General features: G+C 36.5%; 1 protein-coding gene across 16 annotated transcripts in view; it reads right to left on the bottom strand.

The window, feature by feature from the left end:
* Positions 1-26751, bottom strand: part of GRM7 (glutamate metabotropic receptor 7) — a 761960-nt gene that overhangs the window by 147533 nt on the left and 587676 nt on the right. For all 16 annotated transcript variants that reach the window (XR_004950368.1, XR_004950366.1, XR_004950365.1 and 13 more), the window contains one exon: positions 13334-14269. Coding sequence is in view for 8 of the 16 variants with exons in the window: in XM_036218948.1 (XP_036074841.1) it covers positions 13334-14269 (936 nt within the window). In the remaining 8 variants the exon portion in view is untranslated. The remainder of the gene's footprint in view (positions 1-13333; positions 14270-26751) is intronic.

Raw genomic sequence — 26751 nt, 5'->3', positions numbered from 1 at the left:
AATGGCTATTATCAAAAAGACAAGAAATAACAAGTGTTGGTAATATGGGGAAAAGGGAACCCTTGTGCACTGTTGTGTAATATAAATTGATTCAGCTCCTATGGAAAACAGTGTGGATAATTCCTTTAAAAATTTAAACTTAGAAATGCCATATGATTCAGTAATTTCTAGAAATATATCCAAAGGGGGAAAAATCATTATCTCAAAGAGTTATCTGTACCCTGTGTTTATTGCAGCACTTGGAAACAACACGAGTGCCCATCAATAGATGAATAAAGAAAATGCGATTTAAAAAAAGTAATCCTGCCTTTTGCAACAACATAGATGGATTTAAGGACATTATGCTAAGTGGAATAAGTCTGACAGAGGAAGAAAAAAACAAATACCATGTGACTGCACCTATATGTAAAATCTAAAAACAAAACCAACAAAAAAACCTCATAGAAACAGACAACAGATTGGGGGAGGTGGGGGTTAGGGATTAGGTGAAGGCGGTCAAAAGCTACAAACTTTCAGTTATAAGAAAAATAATTTCTGAGGATATAATAAACAGCATGATGACTATAGTTAGCAATACTATACTGTATATTTGAAAGTTACTAAGAGACTAAATCTTTTTAAAATTCTCAATGCAAAAAAAAACATTTGTAACCATTTGAGGTGATGGATGTTAACTGAACTTACTGGGGTAATTATTTTACACTACATACATATATCAAATGATTATGTATATACCATAAACTAATTAATGTTATATATCAATTATAATTCAATAAAAATGTGAAAAATGAAAATGAAAAAGAATTCAGACTAAAAAAAAGATTTGATTAGTTTGGACATCCATTTGTAGTTCATAAAAATATCCATTTTTCCATGCGCTCACTGTTGTGTACATTTTTGGATTTTTTCTTCATCTTTACTATTCTGAAGCCTAAAAATGGCATGTGAGATTGGACATTTTTATAGATTTATTGGTAATCAATTTCAATAAGTAACATTCACAATCAATTCTTTCAGTTTTGAGGCATTATTCATCTAATGATGGCTGGTTATTCTTGATTATTCGTGTTATCTGTGTAGTCTTTAGAGACATACTCCCCCAGCAAAACTGATCTCTTTCATTCCTTGCTGTAATCCTACTTTCTAATGGTTCTATATTGTAGTACTTTTCACAGATATTAGTTTACATGACTCTCTGTACTTGTAAACTGTTATTGAAGTTAGAGTCTGTATCTTACTACAGAAAAGATTTATTTATTCATCCCACAAAGATTTATTAAGTACCAATCACTCTTTGAAGCCTAAGGATTCAGAGAAGAACCAGACAGACCAACTGCTTACATTCAAGGTACTAATATTTATGAGGAGATGGAGGCAAAAAGCACATAAATTAATGACTGACATCTGTTACTGATCGATAATGACAGGAAGAAACAGCAGGTAACTGGGGTGGAGAAAACTTTAACTTGGGTGGAGGAGAGTTAAAAGACCCTTCTCATATGAGTCTGTTAGCTGAGATATGAATAATGGTAAGAGGCAGTATGAGAGGTTCTGGATGACAGCATCCTAGACAGATGGCACAATCTGCACAAAGATCCTGGGAGAAAATGGTCTCAGTATGCTCAGAGGAAGAAATAATATCAGCAAGACTGAAGGGAAATCAATGAGAATGAGAAGCACAAGTAATGAGGGTCAGATATACAGGAAGACACCAGATCATCTAAGACAGGGACAGCAAACTTTTTGGTAAAGGTTAAAATTATAAATATTTTTGGCTTTGCAAGCTATTCAATTTCTGCCACACCTACTCAAGTCTGCCTTTATAGACTGAAAGCAGCCATTGGCAGTATGTTAATTAGTGTGCCTCTGTTCCAATAAAACTTTATAAAAACAAGCAGCTTGTTGGATTTGGCCTATGGGCCATAGTTTAGGACCTTTAAACTAAGTCTTACAGCTCTAAGGAAGAGTTAAAACATTCTAATTCTGATGGTGGCAAAGAAGCAATAAGACTATCAATGAGAACTCATTGGAGGATTTTTTAAATAGACATTATATGAACCACAGGTACTGGGATCTCTGGGCCCAGCATGTTACAGGCACTTAAAAATCAATTGTTAAATAACAGGGGCCATTCTAAAAAATAAAGAAACAAACAAACAAACAAATAAATAAAACTATTTTAAAACTCTCTCTCCTAGAATATCTAGCTCAGGGGTGGAGGGAAAAATGATAGTGTCATTTTGGGAACAAAAACCTCCCATATTTGCTATTTTAGTATATCGACTAACCTGTTTTTTTAGACCTGTGGGATGGGAGGCACTGGATCAAACAAAAAAACTATTGGTCATAAGCCAAGCAATCAATTGGAACATAAAGCTGAATGGAAGCACACAAGATATGTTAGAGAGACAATTTTCCATTTTAGGCACCTGAGGACCCATTCCAGAAACCAGTGCTTCTGTATCAGGCAGGCTAATTGCCAGCACCACCACTAAGGAATCATTTCCTTACATTTTCTTTTCCCAACAGCTTTAGTGGGAAACTGGGATTTTGTGGCAAAATGAAATGATAGGGCTTTTCATCTTGCAAAGCTCTTTATGAGGATCTAAAATGTAATGAGCTTGCTTTCCAATCATCCACATGGCTCTGAACCCTGGAATCAGATGGTGAAGTCTCCTTCTCTGACACAGGCACTCATAGAGTTCTCAGCTCATTTCCTTTGTCAGCAGTTTTCCTCTGTTTGCTGTTTATTAGCTGTTTGTGCCAGATTTTCAATATTAGAAAATCTTAGGATTTTGGCCCCATTCCCCACTGCACTGTAACCTGGTCATATTCCTATTTAGAAACTAATATGAACGTTTTAAGGTCTTATAAAACACTTAACTCTGTCTACCCACCCAGCAAGTATTCTGGGAAAAGGGAAATAAAAACTAGATTAAACTTTACTACGCAAATTAGAAACATTTATGTGGTTCCTTGCCTCTCCATTAAGTATCTTAAAAAAAAAAATACACAAAAACTTCTATGCCACAAGATTTGTAACATTAAACAATGATATGATTTACTGAGCTAAAACTAAGCGCTCCATTCATCTGGTGTTTGGTCCAGAACCAGGCAGCAGCCCTGGCCTCATCAACATTGCAATTTGGCCATAAAATTCCAACCTACTCACTTGACAAGGCACTGGGAAGGTTACCAAACACAATGGAATTGATAGAATTGGAAGGCAGATTTAGCCAGCCTAAATATCTGGTCTTGGATGCTAACCCAATCATTACAAACTGATCTGGGGCTTTGGGTCTGTTAGCCAGAATTACCCAGGTGGTCAAAATTGACTATCTACATATAAATCAAACATCTTTGGAAACAATATTAGCTTCTTGCAAGTGATCCATCAGAAAAGTGAGATCACATCAAAGTTCAAAGTGGAGATCAGAGAGTCTGCAATACGAGAAAGAAAATGGGTCTGTTTCAATTGTTAAGTTGCCTACCAACAAATATTTACTGATGACCCACTGTGCCTGACCTTTGAGAACCTCAAGGAAGTGCTAATTTAGTGGCTTTGACTTGTCCTTTACATTCCTTGCCACAGTATACTCTCAACCTTGACCTAAAATTTGTCTGTTGACCATTTATATCTCTTCTCTAATATTCTCATGTGCCTGAGACTTGAATAGGAAAGTGTAACTTTTGTTTAATCAGAGAAATTCCACACAAGCCCTTCTTGAAGTCTGTAATTGGATTATCATTTATTTAGCCTATGTACTCCCTGATGGACTGACTTCTCAATGGCTTTATGGCCAAACCCGGTCAGATTTAGAAGTCAAATGTGCTGAGCTGGTGTAGAGAGCTACCAAAGTCACAGGTTAACAAGCTGGGCCATTAGAGGGTATGTAATGCCATAGTAGATGGCATGTCTCTGCATTTTCAAGACCCAAGTGCCAGTCAGCTGAGAACAGCTATACTCATTAGGAACTGCTTACAGTTCAAAAGCCAGACACCATTATCCTTGGACAAAACCAGAGCAGTGGCAACACACTGACAAAACCCTCCAAAAGGGAGACTGTATACAAACAGTATTTCTAGTATACAGATATTCTTCAAAACCATCTCTAATACCCATAATATACATATGTATGTGTGTATATATATATATGTGTACATATATGTACATATAATGTATATGTATACATACATTTTATCTATATCTATCTGTATCTATATCTATATCTATATCACTACTACTGTGTTGCAGTCTCACCCATAGGCTCTTCTCTTTACTTGAGGAGAGAGGGTATAGACTGAAGGTAGTGTTCCAAAGTCTCTTCCTACCAACAGTTATACAGGTCTCATGTAACATTCTTTGGTAGGTTTGCTGGCCCCTTTACCGACAGGCAGAGAAAGAGTACAGCTGGCTACTAACTCTATGCATTTTTTTTTCTCTAAGAGACTCTCCCTTTCTCATCCCTTAGGTTGTACACCACTATGGATCTAAAAGTCTGAGTATAGGGAAAGTCCATTTAAATCATCACTGGTAACCACTGTCCGTCTTCCCGGAATAGAATTTCACGTATCAACTATAAGAGGTTCTGCACCCAAGTCCTGTATGTGAGGTTTTTCTCCAAACAATAGTGTCCTTCGTTCAACTCTATTATGACACTATTTACCCAGATATAGCATCAGATTCCACAGGTTAGGGACTCAGTCCCACATGACTAACAACCCTAACTTTAGATGCCAATTGTAAGCCATTACTCATAAGCACTAAATAATCTTTCTAAAGCATAAATTCAACAATGTCACCCCCCACTTTAACTAAAAAACAAAATAAAGTATACAGGACCCTCCAAGATTTCACCTCTACCCACTTCTTCAGAGTTAGCTTTTTTATCCCCCTAATCCATACTATAAACTTTAATTATGGTTTCCCTTAAATACATGACTATTGTACCTCTAACACTTTTGCCATGACCAGACAGAACTGCTTTGCTAAAGGGAGCCTATAGTGGTAAGATACAGTTCTTTACTAAGCATTTACCATGCTCTAGAGAGTATGTGAAGCACTCTCTATACTCTAATTCATTTACACAATTTTTGTTTTATTATAGATTCAATTTCTAGTTTCAGTGCAAGTTGGCCAATAGGCATAAGAGCACTTAATGATTAAATTTTAAGAAAAGGAAGGAAGTGGAGAGAAAGGAAGCGTTTCTGTGCAAAGCATTTTAAAATGGTTTTATTGACATATAATTTGTTTAAAAAAGAAAAAGGCCTCAAATGGAATAACTTGTGCTAAGCCTATATCACCAAACCAAGACTTAATACCTAACCTAATTACAGTTTCAGCCTCTTCCAGCAGTGTAATCTTAACCAGTCATCTAGAATTACCCAGTCCGCACTAGTAAGGTAATCTGCCTCATAGACTCCTATTGTCCCCCAAAGGAAGGTGACCTTGCCTGAAACAATCCACTTTTTGCTAATACCTTCCTTTGTTCCAACCTCTTCTGCCTATCAAAATCTTTCCTTTTGTACAGCTCTTCTATTTGCTGGATGGAATGCTTCCAGATTCATGTATCATTGAGTAAAGCCAGGAAGTTCTTTAAAATGTACTTAAATTTAGTTTTTTTTAACAAATTGGTATATAACAAACTACACATAAGTATGCAATTTGATCAGCTTTGATGTATGTTTACATCTGTTAAACCATCACCATAATCAAGAGAGTAAACACATATACCACCCTCCAAATTTCCTCGTACTCATCTGTAATTCTAAGCCCTTCTCTCTCATCCTCAGCCAATAACTAATCTGCTTTCTGACACCACAGATAAATTTGAATTTTAAAAAGAATTTTGTATAAATGAACTCATACAGTGAATACTCCTTTTTTATCTACATTATTTCACTCATCATAATTATTTAGAGATGTATTCTTGCTGTTGGATATATTGGCAGTCCATTGTTTTTTATTGCATAGTATTATTCCATTTCATGGATAGGCTTTAATTTGTTTATCCATTTATCTGTTGGTGGGCATTGTGGGACTATCACAAATAAAGCTACTATCACAAATAAAGGAAAAAATTCATGTGCAAGCATTTGTATGGACATATTCTTTCATTTCTCTTGGGTAAAGACATAGGAGGAATGGTTAGAACAGTGTGGTAGGTGCGTGTTCCACATTTTAAGAACCTGACCGACTGTTTTCCAAAGTGATGGGACCATTGTCTACATCTCACCATCAGTGTATGTGAGCTCCAGTTGTTCCATATCCTCACCAGCATCTGACATCATCGGTCTTTTAAATGTTGTGCTAAGCGACTTAAAGATCTCATTTTCTCTTAAACAAACCTAAAAGTAGGGTTAATTATGCCCACTATGCAGAACCAAAGAGGCTAAAATGACACATCCAAAATATATAATGTTTAGGTTTGGAGTGCCATAGAATGAAGGGGTAAAAGTGAGGGGTGGGGTGGTCATCAAGCCAGCTTCTAGGACCACAAAAACTGAGACCAGAAAGAAATACTAGTTGGACCAGTTGTATGATCTATAGTATGAGGATCGCAGGACCCCAAAGTAGTCCCCTCACTGCTCATCAGCAGATTGTATTTGGTTATGATTTATGCTTTGAGAAAAGTTCTTTCTGAAAATAGGCGGTCTACTATGCTCTGAAATAAATGCCGAAGAACAGAGATTTGATTATCCTGGTACTAGTTATAAAGGTGAGGCTGTATCCTTGTGTTTGGGTCTCTTGGTGGCTAAAGTCTCAAAGTAAAAAAAAAAAAAAAAAAAAAAAAAACCTAATGGGAAAGTGTGCTCCAGGGAGAATTCCATGTGTGAGCAGATAAAGTCTCTTGTTGAGTCTTCTCTTTTAACAGAAATTTATCTTTCTGGAGTTAACTCTCTGTTCAAATTTCCATGGCCGGGGCCTTTTTAAAATGTAGTAGTAAGCTATTTCCTTGTTAGATCTACCTCAGTTCAGTTTTACACAGGCTCTTGGTTTTCATTCGCTGAACACTAGTTATTCCAGCTACAGGAAGAGGCTAAGATGATGAAGGCTCCAATTATTGTAGGTGACTGCAGCTGAAATTAGCTGATGTCTGGTAAGGGGAGAAAGGAGGACTGTACCATCTCAAGCCACTGACACCAAACATGCAAACAGCTGGTTTCAGAGGGCTGTTTGGAGATAAGTTCAGTTATCACCAACATCAAAGACAAAAAGAGAAAGGAGACAGTTTCATGTGCTTCTGATATAAATAGGAACAGACAAAACTAAACCACAGAAACAACATCTCAGCCCCCAGTATGCATGCCCATCACAACATGGGTGCACGAATGGCCTCAGCATAACCTATATATTGGAACATTTCTCCCTACTGTGTTTAAATGCAAGGTAAAGGTTCTCATTAAGCCTTCCAGAAGGGAAAATAAGGATTTTTGTTTTAAAACACATTAGCTTATGTGTGTAAAAAAGGAACATATTTCCATATCTAGAAGTAGGTCATCAGACTGTTGACAATGATTGTCTATAGAGGATGGGATAATAGGAGTCCTTTTTTTTTTTTTCCATTTAAATGCTATTTGAAAAAAGATTAAATAGTGGACAATGTTACTTGCAAAATCAAAAAATATATATATAAGTATACCTCTATTTCAGTAAAAAACAACAACAAAAAAAAACATAACACTAAAGGAAAGATAAGGCATAGGCTATTCACATATTCTTTTAATGTTCAGTAAGTTCAAAACAGCTTTCAACCCTGCTCTTATCTTTCCTAATCCCTGACTTTCTTCAAATCAGTGCCATCTTTTGTCAATCTATTACAATAGCTATCTAACTAGGTTTCTTTCCTCTGCTTCTTGCCCTTGCTCATCCTCAAGTACTATACTTGGAATTCCCATTTCAAACTGCCTAGTGCTCATATTTCTCCCAGAGTTATAAAGTTCTCTTGGCTCTCCATAGCTTCAAGGAGAAAGTCTAAAAAGTTCACAATACACCTCCACTGCTCTTCACTGCATCATTACCTTTGTTACAGAGTCTAGGTCAGTAAAACCAGAGGGGGGTGAACTTGCGTCAGAGGAAAGACCAAGCATAATTCGACATATTAATAAGGGGATATTTCATCCTAAGAAAAAAGATCAGGTATTTCATCTTACAAGCTATGGTATTTAAAATTAACTTGGCCCATCTCTTTGAAAAGATGTGATTTTTGCCAAAAGTATAATTTGGAAATAACACATTGGGGTTCACACTGTGTCAAAATTTGCCCATAGAATGAGGTTTTATTAAATTGTATTATTATGCTCTCTCAAATTTGCATGAGTCGAACTCACTTAAGTGCAATTTGTCTCCTCATTTTATGTACCATATGCTGAAAACACCACTCCCCTATTTTTTGACATATAATTTCTCACTGGCTTGCTTAGTATACCTGATAACTTCAATCCATTTGTCACATTTTCTATGAAGATTAAGTGGAGTCCCCTTCTCTGTGTGACCATCCTTCATTTTTTGCATGACAATTGTAACGTGCCTCACACTAGTCAATGCTTTTTGCAGCCCCATGTTGACCATGAGTTCCTGACAGACAAAGATAGTGTCTTCTTTCCCTTTGTATCACAGTCCTTCACAGACTACCAAGGGCATAGTAGATGTTTCACAACTGTTAGTTTAATTGCTGAAAGACCATGAGAAAATTTTAATCAAATCAAATAGCACAGAAGCATAGATTAATATATAGCTCCTGAAGAGAACTAGGACAACTCCTTTCTGTACAGCATTTGGCAATTTAAAAAAGGCGGGGTGGTGGTGGTGGATTTATAATCAACAAAAAAAGATAAACTATAGCACATCTCATTTTCTTTACTATACTTTTTTAAAGCAGAATCATCTTAATGAAAGTTATTTATTGGCTTTCATCTAATGCAAGAAACAGTTGGGTGGGAAGAGGTACCAAAGGGTCATTTGTTGAAGACTGATACTAAATCAGAAATGGCACATGGATTTCAAACTTTTTCCAGTTCTGACTTATGGGTAGTGGCTGCCTAAATATGGTGTTAATAAGGATAGAACACACTAGAGTTCACAGGGATGGTGCCATTACCAATTAGTGATGCCTGCTTTGGGCATGGATCTAAGAATGTTTATCCACCCAACAAATACTTCTAATCTCTGTATTAGTCCCTAAGTTGGTTTTTGCTTTGTGTTCAGATTCTGGGGAGCAATTACTACATGTGGAAAATCAAAATGTCTTGGCTGATAGTCTCAATCCCTCAAGAAGTGCCCCTGGGAAACACTCCCTTGTGCCTGCCTCTTGCTATCTTTGGTCCCAGAGCCAGTGCCTTGTTCCTCGCTTTTAAGGTCTCTGACCCAAATCTTGGAGCTGACACTTCACTTAGACCTTCCTATTCTAAATTTTGTCTTTCACCCTGGAAAGTTTCTTTCTGATCTCCTGGTTCCTTGATCTCTTGACTTCCCATTTGCTTGGGATGAGAATTAACTTATTTCCAAAAGCTCAAAGTAGAAATCAAGGAAATATTTACAAGATATCTTCTGTGAACTGGGAAGAAAATGTTTAGGCAGTTTTAAGAAGCATGGTTGGTTTCCACTGCCATTTTCCATACATGCTTGTTAAATAATCTAGAGTTCAGTGCTCCATTCTAGCTCTACTGAACCAGTTGGAGAGGGCAGACATGCAGTATTTTTTAAAACAAATTTCTCTGGAGATTATCATGGACACAATTTTGAGAACTACTGAGTTAAGGACCCTGAGCTACTTCAGAGATTGTAAACAGTAGCCCCAATTCTGTTAGTAGAATAACGCTTCATTTTAAACCAAATAATCCTATTATTTAAATGTTGTGACCACCTTGATTCTGTTCTGATTTGAGCAGAAGAATGGTCTAAGGGTGCCATTATAGAAGATACAGTCTTCCTTCAAGCCACTAATCCTTTTCTAGCAAATTTTCCTCTGGCCAGCAAAGGCCTCGATCCATTTATTTCTCTTTTTCTCACTCCTTTATCAAAACAAACACATATGCACAAAAGGGAAGACCTATAAGACCCTGTGGTCACATTCCTTGTATACTAGGATCTACTTTGCCTTTGCAGAGCCAAGTGGTACAAAGCTTGTCTCTCTGCCTATGTGTAAGAAATAATATACTGGCTTACCTAGAAAGTTCTCTAGACGGTTGGCTAAACATCTCTGGATAAACATAGCACCTATAGGGTTTCTCAGATTTTAGCAGGGTAGACTGTATTCTTCCTACCTGAAGCAGGCTTCTTTTCTAGGCTGTATGCAAAACTCTCTATATAGATATACCCACGATCCAAGACTTTGTCATGGAAAACAATCTAGTTGCCCAACATATCATACCAATATGAAACAATGAACTTTCACCACACCTCACCAGACCAGCCAATGCCTACAGTGCTATTCCTTTAACATTTACAATATTACCCTGAATCTTTATGATCACTTGAACATAATTCCTAAAACCAGGAATTGTTCTCTCAGGCTAAAGCTTACCTCTTCTCTCCTTGGCCAAGTTGCAAGATCCTAAAAGTCACAGGATTAGCAATGATAAAATAAGATAGCAGTAATCTCCTCCATCCTCTTTAACAGCAGCAAAAATAAACTTCATGGGAGTTGATGTTTTGCAAGAAATAAAACATATTCCTCATGCTTTCTACTGTGCTTATAAACTCGATCAATGAGAAATTTCATGAAGCTATCACTAGTATAATCAAAATGAATTAAATTTCCTGAAACTAAATAGTTATCACTGAGTTTCCTGCCAAATCGTTTTTTTTCTTCTGTTACAATGGATTTTTTCCATTTAAAATACTTAAATTATTACATCTAAACTAAAATGGAAGGGCTTTAATTATATATGCTGCTAGCTTGGCAAGAATGCCTTTTGCTATGACTTCTCTGTTGCGTTAGACAATTTGCCCCCTTCCACAATTTAAATTCCAAGGTTTCGTGTATATAAAATATTTTTAATTGATCTCTCATGCTCCTCCAGGCATATGCCTATCATTAGGGCATGTGCATTTTCGTATGCAATCCACTGTTCCCATTTGACAATTCAGTATCTTTGTGCCTATCTACTGTGTAAAACACCATAACCCACTGAGAGTATAAAAGAAGGAATATGTTCCTTCTAAACTCTGGCTTAAAAGCAGACTGCTTGAAGATAGCTTAATTTTTCCTATAGTCCAGTGTCACTAGTATGATGTCACCTCGAACAACTAGAATCAGTGAATTCAATTCCTAAAAACTTGTATATCATTTCAGGTTTTTAATGACTTAATTATACCCCTGAACTTACTGAAAAAAATCCAGAGTCATGACTAAAAATGGATAGAAATGGCAAAGAAAATGGTAGAGACATCTGTTGTCAAATATGTGACACAAAAAAGCTCATCTACAAAACTACAATTATTCCTCCATTTTATATTCCTCAAGAATAAATTGATAAGGAAAGGATTTAATGTTTTTTAACCTCTTTCATGGAGAATTATGTTTGTTTTAACAACAAAATAGCTATAACCTCCATATGCCTTGATGATGCACATTATGATGCCCATAAAAATTTCAATGGTTATCAAGTTACCAGCATCCATTTGGAGATTTTTTTTTCCTTCTTTTGTATTTCACTATCCTAACTCATATTTTACTATTTCCTTGGCTCAGAGGTAGATAGAAGCATGGAAATGAAATTCAAGTTGGTTTCACAGACGGTAAACACATTATGAATTTGAAACATACTGTTAGAAACATATTATGCTCATTGAGCATCTATTTTAGAAGAACGTCCTTCTAGACACTTTATGGCTAAAACCATAATCTGGAACCATTCACTGTTCTTGGTTTTAGAATTCTGTGTGATTTCATGAAATATTCACTTTTTTAAAAAATGCAGTCTAACCCTATAGCTTCTGAATTAAACAATATAGGTAAAAGGCATCTTTTGAGATGGAATATCAGCCAAATGTCATTAATCCTTTACACGATTAAACAGAGAACAGCAGTAATAATAAAATATCTGTCCTAGAACAATAGATTTGTAAATTTGTAGACATTCCTATCTTAATCCCTGTTTTCCCCATTTAGAGAACTAAGTCCCTGCACGTTTAAGAGACTTTTCAAAATATCATGGAATCAGACTAGACCCCCAACATCCTAATTCTAATCCGACTATAACCATGCTTTCTCCTATAGAGAGTTCCAGTTAGGACTCTAAGTCTCAGTTCTGCCTTCAGCTGCAGTGACATATCAGAGCTGCCTTGGTCAAGTGAAGGACACATGTTGTTAACATCAATATATTAAGACTGACCAATTTTCACACAAAACTATAGTCAGATGGGGTAGGTATAGAAGTCAGATGTGTACAAATCTCGATTAGAATCAACATGTTAGGGTTGCTGCATTTGCGTGCATGTCAAATCTACAGCCATACAATAATCACATTAAGAATAAACGCACCAGGGCTGCCAAATACAGATTAAAAAAAAAAAAAAAAGACTTACAATTATATGTGTACTAACCATATCTTGGACCAACATATTAGGGCCCACTAATTTTGAAAACTAAACTTTCATGGCTTGATGACACTTGTTCTACCATACACACACACACTCACACACACACACACACACACACACATATATAATGTGTATATATGTATATTCTTTTGCTGGAAAGTTGAGTTTGTGGTATCACTTTGAATCACTTGATGTGATTAATGTACCTAAGAACAAATTTCTCTGAATGTATCTCCATAAAGAGGCACATGACGATATATATACACATACATACACACACACATGCAATTCAGCAACTCTAATATGTTGTATAGCTCACATACTAGGTCCACTCCAAAGTGACAACCTAGACAGCCACTAAAAAGAAAAAGAGAGGCTAGTAATAATCTTATCTTGGAGCATAAGGAACTGTGTGTGGCCCTCTTCTGCCATTCCTAGGAAATATGTGTGTAAATAGAGAGAGTGGAGAATGAATGAATAGGAAGGTTTAATTTATGTAGATTACATAGTTTCATATTGGAAAATCTCCTGCTACATTGAATAATTTTATAAATTAACCTGACAAGGCTATCTCTGGTTGGCTTTCAGTGGAAGGAATGAAGCAAAGTTCACTGCGGGTTTGAGAGTTTTGTAGCACTGATGCCTATTAATTTAGGATTTCCCAACTCTTGGAGATACCATTCTACATATGTAAAACCTTTTGCTCTATACAATTAATTTGGTTTCAATATTGACAAAAATGAACACACATTTGAAATTCATGGTGTGGTGTGCATTTTCACTTACCTTTTCCGCTGACTGAGCGGTGCCAAAAAATATTGGAATGAAGGCAAGCCATACTATACATGTCGTGTACATAGTGAATCCAATGGGCTTGGCTTCATTAAAATTCTCTGGGACACCCCGAGTCTTGATGGCATAAACAGTACATGTGACCATGAGAAGAATGCTATATCCCAAGGAGCAAATGATTTGGAGGTCTGTAATGTCACATTTGAGAACTCCCCTGGCCTGCTCAGGGTTCATTGTCTTATGTTCATCATAGTCTACGATGATGTTGGGTGGGTCGATGCCAAACCAAATAAAAACACCTAGAAGCTGAACTGATATTAAAATGGAAGTGATTGCCAGCTGCGATGTTGGGCTTATGAGTCTGGGAGCTGTCACTGATTTCTTGCCCTGCTCAAATATGCGATAAATCCGATTGGTTTTTGTCAAGAGGGCTGCATAACTGATGCACATCCCCAAGCCCAAGAAAACTCGCCGGAAAGAACATACTGCCACATCAGGTTTGGCTATCATCAGGAAAGTGATGATGTAGCAAAGAAAGATGCCCGTCAACAGAACATAGCTGAGTTCCCTCCCAGATGCCCGGACTATGGGCGTGTCATTGTATCGGATGAAAGTGGCCATGACAAAGATGGTGGCGATAATCCCCAACATTGCTAGAAATACAGGGATGACGGCCCAGGGGGAATGCCATTCCAGTTTGATGATGGGGATATCCTGGCAGCCAGTCCGGTTTTCATTGGGCCGTTGGTCATAGGGGCAATGCTGGCATGTCATCTCATCGAACTGGTACTGGTAGCCGTCGCAAGGCTCACAGGTCCAGCAGCAAAGAGTGCCCTTCTGTAACTTCTTTCTTTGGCCAGGGTTGCATGGCAGTGTACACACTGAGGGGGGGATCTCCCGGACTCCTTTCCCCCATTGCATGTCCTCAATCTGCAGCGTGGGAAATAAGAAGGTGCAACAGACACATCATTCAAGAGACAAGGAAAAGCACAATAACAACAAACAATAATAGCAGTATTTGACACTTGATGAGGTTATGTAACTTAACCCAGTAATTAGGAGCTACAACCAAGATTTGACTCTCTATTTCACTGCAGCATCCTTACTCTTCAGTACTATAGAATATGTTCCAAACATGCCTGATTCTAAGAATTTCTTGTGGCAACTCTTTTTCCCCACCCCCCTATCACAGCTCTTGAAAATACAAATTCCTTGTCTCTACTCTAAACCTCCCATATAAGAATATCCTGAGAAAGAGCCTTTGGATCTTTATTTTTAACAAGTGTCCAAAGGATAAATACTGACATGTTCTCTATTGCCTTCTCCAGGATAAGTGTAAATGTCCCAGAACAAGTTAAACACAAACAAAAAGCTTAAGTAATCTAAAAAGTTACATTTGTCTCCCTTATTAGGTGTTCTTTTAAAAATTGTTTTAAAATATTTTGGATGACATTGCAGTAATCACCTTCCCTAAAATTCTGTAGGCATCACTGCCATTTTCATTGAGAAATTTTGGAGCAAGTTGAACCTATCCTATTATTTATCACACAGGAGTGATAAGGTTCATTACTGAAGACTTAGACTGTAGTAGAGTATATCCTAAATGATCAGGAAGCATTTGATAAGAAAAAATGCTGTCTGGAAACCTTTCAAGATTGGCTGCATATCTATTTGGAGATGACATTTAACTAAAACATTATGTCATCTTAGGGGAGGATGGAAGTGTATTTGCTTAATTCAAATATTGATTTTCTTGAAGAGAATTCATAACCAACAATGTTCTGAGAAATAATGGCATTAGAAACAAAACACTTTATTACTGAGCTGAAATAACATTGCAGTAGATAACTCTCATCTTTGCCAGCACAGCATGTATTCTTAATTTTTCCTGATATCAGTTCTTCAGATCTCTTTTCTATGTGCTTCCTGTGAGATGGAACTTATACTAAGAAGCTCCAGGGTTTGCACACATGGCTCACATGTGGCCAATTAGAATATTCCTGAGTATGCATCAGAATCACGCAGAGGGCTTGTTACAACCCAGTATGCTGGTTCCACTCTCTATTTTCCAATTTATTGGGTATGGAATGGGAACCTGAGAATATGTATTTCTAACAAAATTGCAGATGATGTTGCTGGGGATTCTCTAGGAACCATGCTTCATCAATCACTGATACATTCTCCTCCTAGCCACAAAGATTGTGTTAAGGATGGAATTGTTATGGAATAGCCCAGAATTTAATTTTATGGCTTTTTCTACAATCACATAGGTTAAAAATCTTTGATTTTTTTTTTTTGACTTGCAGTTTCCAGCATGTTAAGATGCTGATGCTCATGGCTATAGGAAAGAAAGAGTTTATTATAAAAAGAACTCAACACAAAGAAAAGCAGAGCAGAGAGTTGAAGACAAAGATTACTTTTGAGCCTGTCTGAGTTCCTGGATGTAGATATGCCTGAAGCAGGAATTCCCTAGATTATGCCATTATGTAAGCCAATAAATTCTGCTATGCTGAAACACTTTAAATTGCATTTCTATCACATGCGACCAAGAGTTTTGAAAAGCATATGTACTAAATAAGTAATTTCAGGATCTACAAGTTGCAAAAGATGTACTTAATAAATTTACAACAGAAATTCCAATGAATAAATTTGGCTGATATTCTCCATACATAGTTAATTGAATTTTTGATTCAATTGAACCAAAAATATGTATTAGAAAGATATTAGAAAGTCTGAGACTTTTTAGGGATAAAAATAATTTTAAGACATAGGGCGGAAAAAAATTAATTCATAGCTCATTGGAATTTCACTGTTGCATTAAAACAGGATATAATTTATAGTGTGATATGATACTTCCATCAAAATTTGAATGAGAACTACATTCAAAATCAGAATTGAATGTAGTTAACTCTGAAAAAAAAAAAGTGTTTCAGGAATTAAACTTCATAAAATATCATAACCTTCCAATGGTGGAATTTAAACTTTAACTGGAGACCTGAGAATCTTTAGATGATTCATGTGAACTCATTTGCCTGAGCATAAAACCTAAGTCAGCACTAATAAATCTCACTAAATATAAATAAAATAAATCTAACTAAATATAAACCATAATCACTTCTTTCTTGGCATCATCATTTTTGTGGCAGTAAGTCAACAACAGCCATACCAAAGTCATAACATTAAGGAAATAATTTGCAATAAGAGGAAAACATACATTAACTTTACAAATGTCAAATTTCAAGAAGCTAGAATCAAAGAATTACTATTATTAATACAAATGTATTCGAATATCAAATTAAAAGGTATAACACATGGTTAGCAAAAGATTAAAAAACTATAAATTTTATTAGCCAAACTTGAGATTGCCTGATCCCAACACTAGTGGATACTAATAGGCCATGTGATTACACTTAATCTATTGGAATAGATGTAGGGCTTGTACAAATATAGAAACAAATTATCATCATGTCGTATTTTACAGTCAATTTTAAATGTTGCCAGCTATTTTTATTTCCTCTTGGAATAAAATAAAATTTCTAACAATGCTGAAAAGCTTTCTTTTTTCTCAACATATCCAGACATATGAGAGTTGTAACTATAAACATTACATTGACTGGTTTCCTAATTTGTTTTTAATTTTCATTTAAAGTAGATCTCAACTCAATTTAATTGTATATATTAAACCAACAAAGTTGTCTCTTCTTTAAATGAACGAAAACCTAATTTACTTTCTTTATCAACAAAAATCATTATTGATAATGTAAACTGTGCTCCGTGAATGTAATAAGCGACCTTTAAAATCTCCAGTTAGTGAGAATTTTGTTAAAGCAAGACATATGATTTGTGCTTATCTATACCCAGCCAAATTAAGTGTCTTGTTTCATAAGGTTACCAACAACAACGACAACAAAATGGTCACCTGCAAATACCCATGAGCACTTATTTAAGGGAGAATAGTAATTTAGGGCTATAAAAAATCAACTATAATGTTAGTTTACTTTGCTAGAAGGCTACTAGGAATATAAGTTTCAAATTTATTCTAAACTCTGCAACAAAACTGTTTCAGGTAGCTGGATAGCCTAACTGATGTTCACCATCATTTAGAAGCTAGCATCCTAAATTTCCTAATAAGGATGCATTTTCTTCCTAGACACTCAACGTTTATGGTTATTGGATACTGGATCTGCTCGGTAGCTGGTTTATGGGTAAGGGCTATTGTGATCCCAATTCTTGACAAGAGAATAGAACTTTATAGCTAGTACCATCAATTAACACCATGCATGGGACATAGATTATATGGATAGGTGAACTAATGTTTTGGAAAAGAGAAAATTATGCAGTTCTGGCTAATGAAAGCAATGATAAGCCTGTTATGGAGTCCTAGGAAAATATGTTCTTCACTTTTAAAAAAAGACACAAAGAAGAGATATGCTGTCTTCAACCTTTGACTTTTGATGTATGCAAACATGACTTATGCAACTGCAGCAGCCATTTTGCAACCATGAAGAGACAAGGCTAAGGAACCATGCCAACATGCTGAAGATAGGGGGAAAAAAAAGATAAAATAAATTCATGTCTTTGATGGCATGATGTCACCAAATTAACTAACGTGTACCACTCTACTGCTGATTTACAAATACGAAATGATAAATTTCATGGCTAGTATACTACTTGCAGTCAAATATTTAACTAATACGCTCTTTCTTGCTTCTGCTTCTGTTATGTGCAGACCTCCTGAGTCTGTTAGACAATTAGCCAGTAATTCCAATTCTTACATAAATAATAGATAGCTCGAGAATGAAAAGGAACTTTCGAATCACACATGATTAGAAACACTTGTCTTTGCCTCCTGAAAATGCTCAGCGAAGGGAGTGGTAAAGTCCTATACTCAGAATATCGGCTGTGACTTCATTGCTGCTGGCTCAGACAGAAACAATGAAGAAGCACCTGTCAGCTACAGTTCTCTAGCCTATGTATTTGGCAAAGGAAAAATTGAGGTCTGGCTCTAGTAGAGAAAGAGCTGTTCCACAGGAATGTGCAGACCTTATAATCACTGGAATTTTAAAATAAAACCAAATTAGTTGTTGTCTGACTGCCAAATGCAGAAATCAAACAGTGATAAAATTTTTATAAACAGTGTTTGGTGTATCCATTTTTATCTAGAAAAGATCTGTTCCTTTCTCCTCACAGACACTCTCTATCTGAAAGAAAATTTTGTCACTCCAGGGATATTTTCTCTGGTGAAATTGATTTGCATATTTCCAAAGCTTACTCTGCAGACCAAGCTGCCTGTTGTTTCTACTGCGTAATTCTCTGCAATATTAGGTTTACTTATTAAAACCTTAATAGAATGAGCTAATTTAAAAAGAGCTTTCTTATTAAAATGCCATTTGTTCATTAAAATACATTTGTCTTATCTAATTTATAGAAAAAGCTTTTAAGAAAAATATGAAGGAATGTTGAATTTTTAATACTAGAAAAGAGCTAGGTTTTGGTTCTGGTAGAGAGTGGGTAAGGTGAAATGGCTAGCAAGAGCTTCACAAGGAATTTTATAGCACCTCAGTGTCTTTTTTTTTTTTTTTAAGACTTAGCCCTTATTTTTATACCTTAGTCAGCATAACTAGACTGTGAAATAAAATTTCAGGATTGATATATTAAAATAAAAACACTCATTAATTTACATTATATTTATCAAAATTTGTAATGAAATTATTCTTTTTTATGTACTCTAAAAAGTAAGTACCATACAGAATAGTATTAGGATTGGCTTTTTACTACGGTGGACCATGGTCATTCATGAAGGGATTCTAAGCTTCATCTCATTATAAAGCCCTGGGAGGTCCAGGATCTGGATAGCTTTATACTGTTACTAAGACTTTATTTTGAGTTAAGCCAGTGGTTCTCAAAGTTGCCTACACATCTCAATCACCTGAAGATCTTTTAAAAATTCCAAAGAGGCATCAGTGTGTTTCTAAAGCTCATGTTAGAACATAAAGAATTGAGAACTTTCTGGAAGAACATATAGAGCTTAAAATTTCAAAACTTGAAAACACAATCAGCATACAAACATTTATACCACAGATACAACCCAATGTGACTTCAGCATATTCATGTATGACCAAACTAACATGCCTATTCTGGTATCAACCAGCATTAAACACAGAGGGTTAGGATTATGAGGAAATCAATGGAGAAGGAGATGAGGGAGAAAAGGAAACTACCATATCCACTACAGATAACACAACCACACCTACTACAATAAATACACCTATACCATGGTATCAGGCATGACAATTTAAGTTTGTACCACCAAAGGATAAGATTCCTATCCTTTATCGGATACTTGATAGTGATACATTGTTTGATGGGTGTGTGTGTAATAAGTACCACTGGCCTTGCATGGCCAGGTGAAAATGTGATGTGTGATTAGATTGTAGTATTGTATTTGTGAGATATAAGTGATCCCTCCTCACCATCTGTGATATGGTGCCAGGAAATCAGAGGATGGAATGTATAGAGCATAAAGAATCAAGGACATTTTGGATTTTACAAAACAGATTTTATGGAAGCCATGATGGTAATGTCAACTGGCACATAATGGGAATACCCTTAGGGTGTGATCAGAATGCCCCAAACTACTGCCACTGATAAGCTCCCACCGTAGGAGCAAATAAGCTAAGGATTCCATCCTGTAAGGACCATGCAAGCTGAACACCTCAGACAGACCACACTCAAGCTTGACCTGAGAACATCACTAATGGGTAAACTGAGCTTGGGACTGATGCAAAACCACCCATGCAGCCAGTCAACAGAGCTCGCTTTGGAGACGCTAAGGACTTCCATCCCTTCTCTCTGTTGCGTAAGACTGTACTTCCCCTCTCTGTGTGCTGTGTGTTAACCTGTGTGGATACCTGATTTGGTTTATCTAAGAAGGTTTCACTCAATAAACCTAGCACTATAGAAGGATACAAATGTGTTCAGGTGTGTTACTTTGATAGCCACCTTCCTTGCCTGAAACAGCTCATCAGGTGATATGTAGGTAAGTTTTGGAACCACTGAATTAAGCTCTCTGATAGACTGATTTAGAAAAAAGCTTTGTGTTGTTTAGATAACCTAATGATTACAGATTTACTTCTCCTGGCTTTTACTCGTGATGCTGTGATGCACTATCTCATTAAAAGTCTGAATGGGACACATAAAATGCTCAGTTATACTCTATTATAATTTAATGGGAAAGGATGAAGCTGTAATGGCATTAAATTTTGCACAGTTAGGTCTCCCAACTTAAGTTTCATAATGTCATTGACGAAATAACTTAAAATGCCTACATTGACCTAGTACATAAAGTAAACAAATGAAGTGGATGGTAGTAAGAAACATTTCTTCCCTCAAAACAACCAAGTCTAAAGGAACACGTTATTATCATACGCACATATAAAAATGTGTTAATTTACATATCAAGAACAGATTTTATAAAAGTTCTGCCTAAGTGATCTGCATTTACTGTTTTAATGCTTGCATTTTCCTCAAGGACAGAGCAATGGGGTGGGTGCTTATTTTAAATATACATAATGAAAAGCTCCCAGACTAATTGAACAGTTTGCCCCTGAAGTAAATTTAGGTTTCTCTTTCTTGATGAAAACTTTCTATACCTCTAATTGAAAAGAGCTGACTTAACTTGGTTTCAGAACTTTATTTATTTTTGAGAACAGATTTATTTGGAACTATTCAATTTTTTATAATATTGATGCCTTTTTAAATATACCATATACTCAGATAGCAAAACCATGCACATCTCTGACACTAGTTAGCTGTCTCTTTCTGAAACAGTACTGCCACTAGGAGAACCACCTCCTTACAATTTATACACTAACTACAAATGATCTCTTATATTTATTCCGCTTTGGGGACATAGTTCCCTAAAACATACTTACCAATCAAAGATTATTTATTTAATTTTGTTCAAATTATTAAATACATGTGAAAGTCATTTTTTACACCTTGAAATTCTTTAATTCTTTATAATATAAACATATTAATGTGGATGCTTCAAAAATACTTCAGTTTATACTTGTTCAAAACTGAACTCATGATTGGCACTAGGGATTGGCAAACTATGGCCCATGGGGCAAATCCTGCCCTCTGTCTGTTTTTGTAAATAACATTTTGTTGGAACTTCGCCACACTTGTCCATTTATATTTTGTCTATGGTCGTTTTTATGCTACCATGGCAGAATGGAGTAGTTGTGAATGGACAGCCTGCAAAGCCTAAACTATTTACTATCTGGCCTTTTACAGAAAATATTGGCTGACTCAGATCCAGAGAAAACAGGAGGATAAAGCCCTAGTGCAGGGCGGCCTTATCTATTCGTAAACTAGAGGTCTTGTCCTTTCTCTTGCCACCCTCATATCTAAGTTACCAACAACTTGCATAGATTTTACCTCTTGAAAATCACCTAAGTAAATAATTTCATCTGACAAACTTACTGGGTGCTGGACCTGTCTTAGTTTCTGGGAGCAAAATAGAAAGAAATGCACGCCTTAGAGAAATAAATCCTCTTTTCTCATTGTTGTTCCTGCAACAGCAGGTTAACAGATTAGACACAATCATTGCTGTGTAATAAATCATCAGCTGTTTCCCACAGGACTAGAATGGAACTAGGAGGTCTCAGGTCACAGCCAACAGGAAAGGAGAATCAAAAGACTCCACAAGTCTCAACAAGTCTGTGGAGGCTGCTCAGAAAAAAATCTTGCTGTAAAGATGACCATATGATGTCACAAGACTAAAATCACCCAGAACTACGAATTTGTCCATGCAATCCATGATGCTGTATGAACTGCCTGCACCTACCCAATAAAACCTCATATACCAGATGATGTGATGCATAACTTCTCTACTTTTAACTCGTTATATCTCACCCCCAAACCCCAATCCAACTAGAAAACAGACTGAAGTTTTGTTTCCTGTCTCCTTGCTGGCTGACCTTGCAATAAAAGCTTTTTCTTTCTCAAAAGCCGGTGTCGTATTTTTGTCCCCCTATGTGCTAGGGCAACAGGGCCTTGCTTGTTAACACTACCACACCTCCTTTGCAAAAATGTCCTATAAAATTTTCCCACTTCTCTTTCCTTCTGGACTATTCCTAATTCAGTTTGCTGCCCTACAGCGAGAAGGATTAGCATGCAGATTTAATCATCACCTTTTTTGCTTAATCCCTTCAAAGACTCTCCTAGCACTTAAATCTCCTAAATGACCCTGCATAATCTGGCAGGGACACACATCAATTGAATTCATTCTCCTGCTTTTACTTCCATGAAGTTTCCTGCCTCAGTGAATTTTGCTTTGCAATATGCTAATCAGGGAATTCCCTACTCCCGCTAGATTGGGTCCTCCTTTTATAAGCTCTCAATGATCCCTTTTTAAAGAAATTAACACAATTTTTAATAATGTAAATATGTGACTTCATTAAAGTCTATCTTCCAAGTCACATGAGGGCTTCATGAAATCAGAGCTTTTGTTCACTTATTCACTGTTGGAAACTCAAATCTGGGAGGATTGTATTGAATGAGTGAAGGACAAAGTGTGATCAGGGGAAAAAAAAAGGCTGACTGCTCCTTTAGAAGTGATTTTTCTCCAGCCAAAATTTGAGTTTAACTGTAATTAGATATGATAAAATGATACATAATTATTTATGTGAGTCTCATCTGCTTCTGGTCATTTACAACACAAGTATAGAGTGAAAGTTTACAGTTGAAATGTCCTTGGCATTTAAGTGAAGAAAGAAGGGGAATTAAATATGGAGCACTCGATTGCTAGGTAGAGAAAAAATGAACATAATTACCACACCAGGGAGAGAGAGAAAAATAAGTCATGTACAATCTGCAGCCAAGGACAGAAGTTGATTTCAATAGGTCCCCAACTGTTCTCTGAAAACTCTATTTTCTCCATTGGTAAACTTAGCTACAATAAAAATAGAATGACAATGAGCTAGGAATTCATACACTGGGTTCAAAGGCTAAGTTCATCACTTCCAGACGGTAAGCCTATAGGCAAGTTGTCAAAGGGGAGTGGCAGTTTCCCAAGCTTATTTGTTATGAAGACTAAATTAGATACCATGTGTAAGGCACTACAGTGCCTGAGAAGTCATAGCTGCCTAAATAATTATTAATGTTTATTAGAATATTTTATGACTTCAATGAGCAACATAATCTATGCAAAAAACTTTAAGAAAGTCATTCCCACTCTTTTTTTCTTTCTCTTCCCCTCTCTTTAAATCCCTCCCCCCCCCCCACCCTCCCACCCGTGACCTACAGACGTTACTGCCTCCCCTTAAGAACTGGATCTCTGAAGGCAGGTTGTCTCCTCTCACGCACACTCTAGGCCTGGTGCACCCGGGCCTTGGCACACCTGGCACACCTGGGGGGCCTGACACACCCTAGAGTATGGTCCATGGCTCCACCTGGGGTGTGAACCCAGGATCTTCGGTATATAAAGCAGACATGCTAATCACCACACTATGGAGCCACCCTTGGTCATTCGTACTCTTGAACTCTGATGCTCCAACTAAATATCACCAGCAATTAATGTCATAGTGGCATTTAAGACTCTATGCATCTAAAACTAAACATATCTTTCTTCCTTTTCTCTAGATCTTGCCACATACTCTTCAACCTGTCTTGGTATACCACAGTAGTTAATCGCATGAGCATTGTACTCAGATAGACATGGGCTCAAATCCTGGCAGTTATCATGGACAAGTCATATAAGCTCTCTGAACCTTATCTATTTATTATTTATTTAATTTATTTATATCTATGAAGTAAAAGTAGTAAGGATTACCTCCTAGACTTAGCGAGGAAGTTAATGCATGTGAAACATAGTCTGACAAGTAGTAAAAGCTAAACAAGTTATGTCTACTTAAGCTATTAGTGACTGTGCTGCTATCTTTCACACTCTTCTCTACCTGCGCCTCTCAAAAAATAACTGTTGCAAAGTTTGTTCCAGTCTTCTTCCATAAATCCCTTTCCTATTTGTCTCCAATGACCTGTATCAAATAAAGTTACTATTGCGTACTCTTAATTGTTCTCTCTGATTTTAGGTCTTCTATTTCTTATTCCTTTACTCTGCTATATTTCTATTCATAGCAGCTACTACCTGAACTTAAACATCTAGGTGTTTACCTCTTTATTCATGTCTCCACTTGAGAGTACTTCTGTTTACTCTGTGCCTAGAAGTGTGGCTCAAAATGGCTACTTTAGCATTCATGTGATCCAAAGCAGATCCCTGACCCTGTGCTGCAGCTTCATCTGTCCCCGCCCCCCGCCCCCTCACCTCATACACATTGCTCTTCCAGGAAAGGGCACTGCTTATGCATCCCTTTAATACTTTTTTGATGCCTTATTTGCATTACTTAGTCTACACTCATCTTCTTAGCTGTTATTCTTTTCCCTTAATTCTTCAACTCCCTCAAATGCCCCAAATCTTCCCTGATGCTTCCAAGCTCGAAACGCCTTCTCCCTTTGTTGAAATCTCTTAGCTTTTTTTCTGTACTATTCTCCTACATCTTCTACTTAACACGTGGAAACTTGGGGCCATTATGTATTTTTAAAAACACCTTAGAGCCTAAAAGGTGGAATAGAACCTGGGCAGATTCTATCCCAAGAAAGAACTTCCAGATTAGGACATAAAGGGATACAACTCTTAGGAGAAAAATGTTTTTTTTTTTTTTTAATGCCCCTGAGTGCTCCTTATTTTTCCTGTTTTGTTGGAGCCTCTCAACTCTGACTTGCTTAAATATGACAAATTACACAAGCAAGAACAATAGAAGTCCTTAAATCACTGCTACTAAATCTACTTTTCTAACCAGCCATTCATCTTAGGTTTTTACACTCTAGCTTGCAAATTGTTTTGCACCCACTCACCTGGGGTGAGTCATGCTCTCTGCCAGGTAAGTGGGGAAGAATGCTGATCTGTCAGTTTACTACCTGATACAAGAAAGCTTTTGATTTTTTTCCCCTAAGCCTCTGAATCTCTTGCTTTCCTTCTTTAAACTAGAGGAGAAAATCTGTTTGTTTGGTTTTTTTAATACTGATTACTTCGGATAGTAACCCCACATTTTATGATGATGACTATCAGCCCTGCAACATATCTTTTGAACACAGGAAATCCCTTATTCCATATTGCCATGTCAGGGGGAGCCCCACAGTGCGTGTTAGTTTATTAAAGAGCCTGAGGAGTTTTCTTATTAAGGGGAGAATATGTCTTGATTTAAGCCATGGTTTCTAATTCATTTGAGTGCAGAATGAACATTCTTCCCCTTCCTGTAACATTTATTATCTCAACATCCTGCAGAATCTGCATCCCTTCAGTAACACTGAAAAATAGTGACATTGGGTAACTAATATTTTGATGGGTGTTCTAATCTGTGGGGTCACGGAAAGTCAGAGAACAGGAACTGGGTGGTAACTCTCAGAATACTAGCTGGGTGATCTTCAGCTTCTGTGAGGTTTAATTTCTTCACCAGTAAAACAGAGTTAGTTATAGGAGAATCAAATGGGATTGTTTTATAGACATAACAATTAAAAAAATGTTCTTTATTTATTTCTTCGATTTTTTTATTATAAGAGGCATACTTTACTATTTCATGTGATTTTCAGCTTTCTCTTGTTCTTTGCCTTCATGCCTTTGTTCATGCAGCCCCTACTGACTAGCACTTCTCCTCCTCAAGACTAATCCAAATTACTCTCCTGGTGAAAATTGAGCAAGCCAAACTAAAAAGCTGACCTCCATATTACTTGGAAGTGGATTTCAGCTCCTTGCAAACTGAGCATAAGTCACTAAGTATTATTTTTAAAGCATGTGCTGTCCAATATTAATTTGCAACTCATCTCTTTAGCAGGAGACTCCTCCACATTAATCCCAAGAAACAACTCAAATAGTTAAAATTTTAACCTCTGTTGCCAGCTAAATGGATATAGTGGTGGCACATTTGGCTAAGAGAAGCCTTTTGGTATCCCTCATACTACATCTAAATAGTCACTTATTGCCACTGAATTCTGTCTCATGCTCTAATGAGTTTTGCAGAAGGCTTTTGAGATATATTTGTGTTGATATCTATATCTATCTATCTATCTATATAAATCATATTATACAATCATATATAATTATTACATATATAATCCCCATATGTGTGTCTATATATACAATCAGTTAGATTAATAAATTGAGTCTACTGTATCATGAATTTATAAGCTAAGAAAATTAAGAGAGAAGTGACCTCTAAACCAACAGCATATTTTAGGAACTGAATGTTTGTGTCTCTCCAAAATTCATATGTAAAAGCCTAATCACAATTGTGATGATATTTGGAGGTGGAGCCCTTATGAGTGGAATTATGTCTTTATAAAAGAGACCC

The sequence above is a fragment of the Rousettus aegyptiacus genome, unplaced genomic scaffold (genome assembly GCF_014176215.1).
Source record: "Rousettus aegyptiacus isolate mRouAeg1 unplaced genomic scaffold, mRouAeg1.p scaffold_m13_p_4, whole genome shotgun sequence".
NCBI classification, from domain to species: domain Eukaryota; kingdom Metazoa; phylum Chordata; class Mammalia; order Chiroptera; family Pteropodidae; genus Rousettus; species Rousettus aegyptiacus.
The sequence above is the reverse complement of the archived record's forward strand: the minus strand, read 5'-3'. Positions and strand labels throughout refer to the sequence as shown.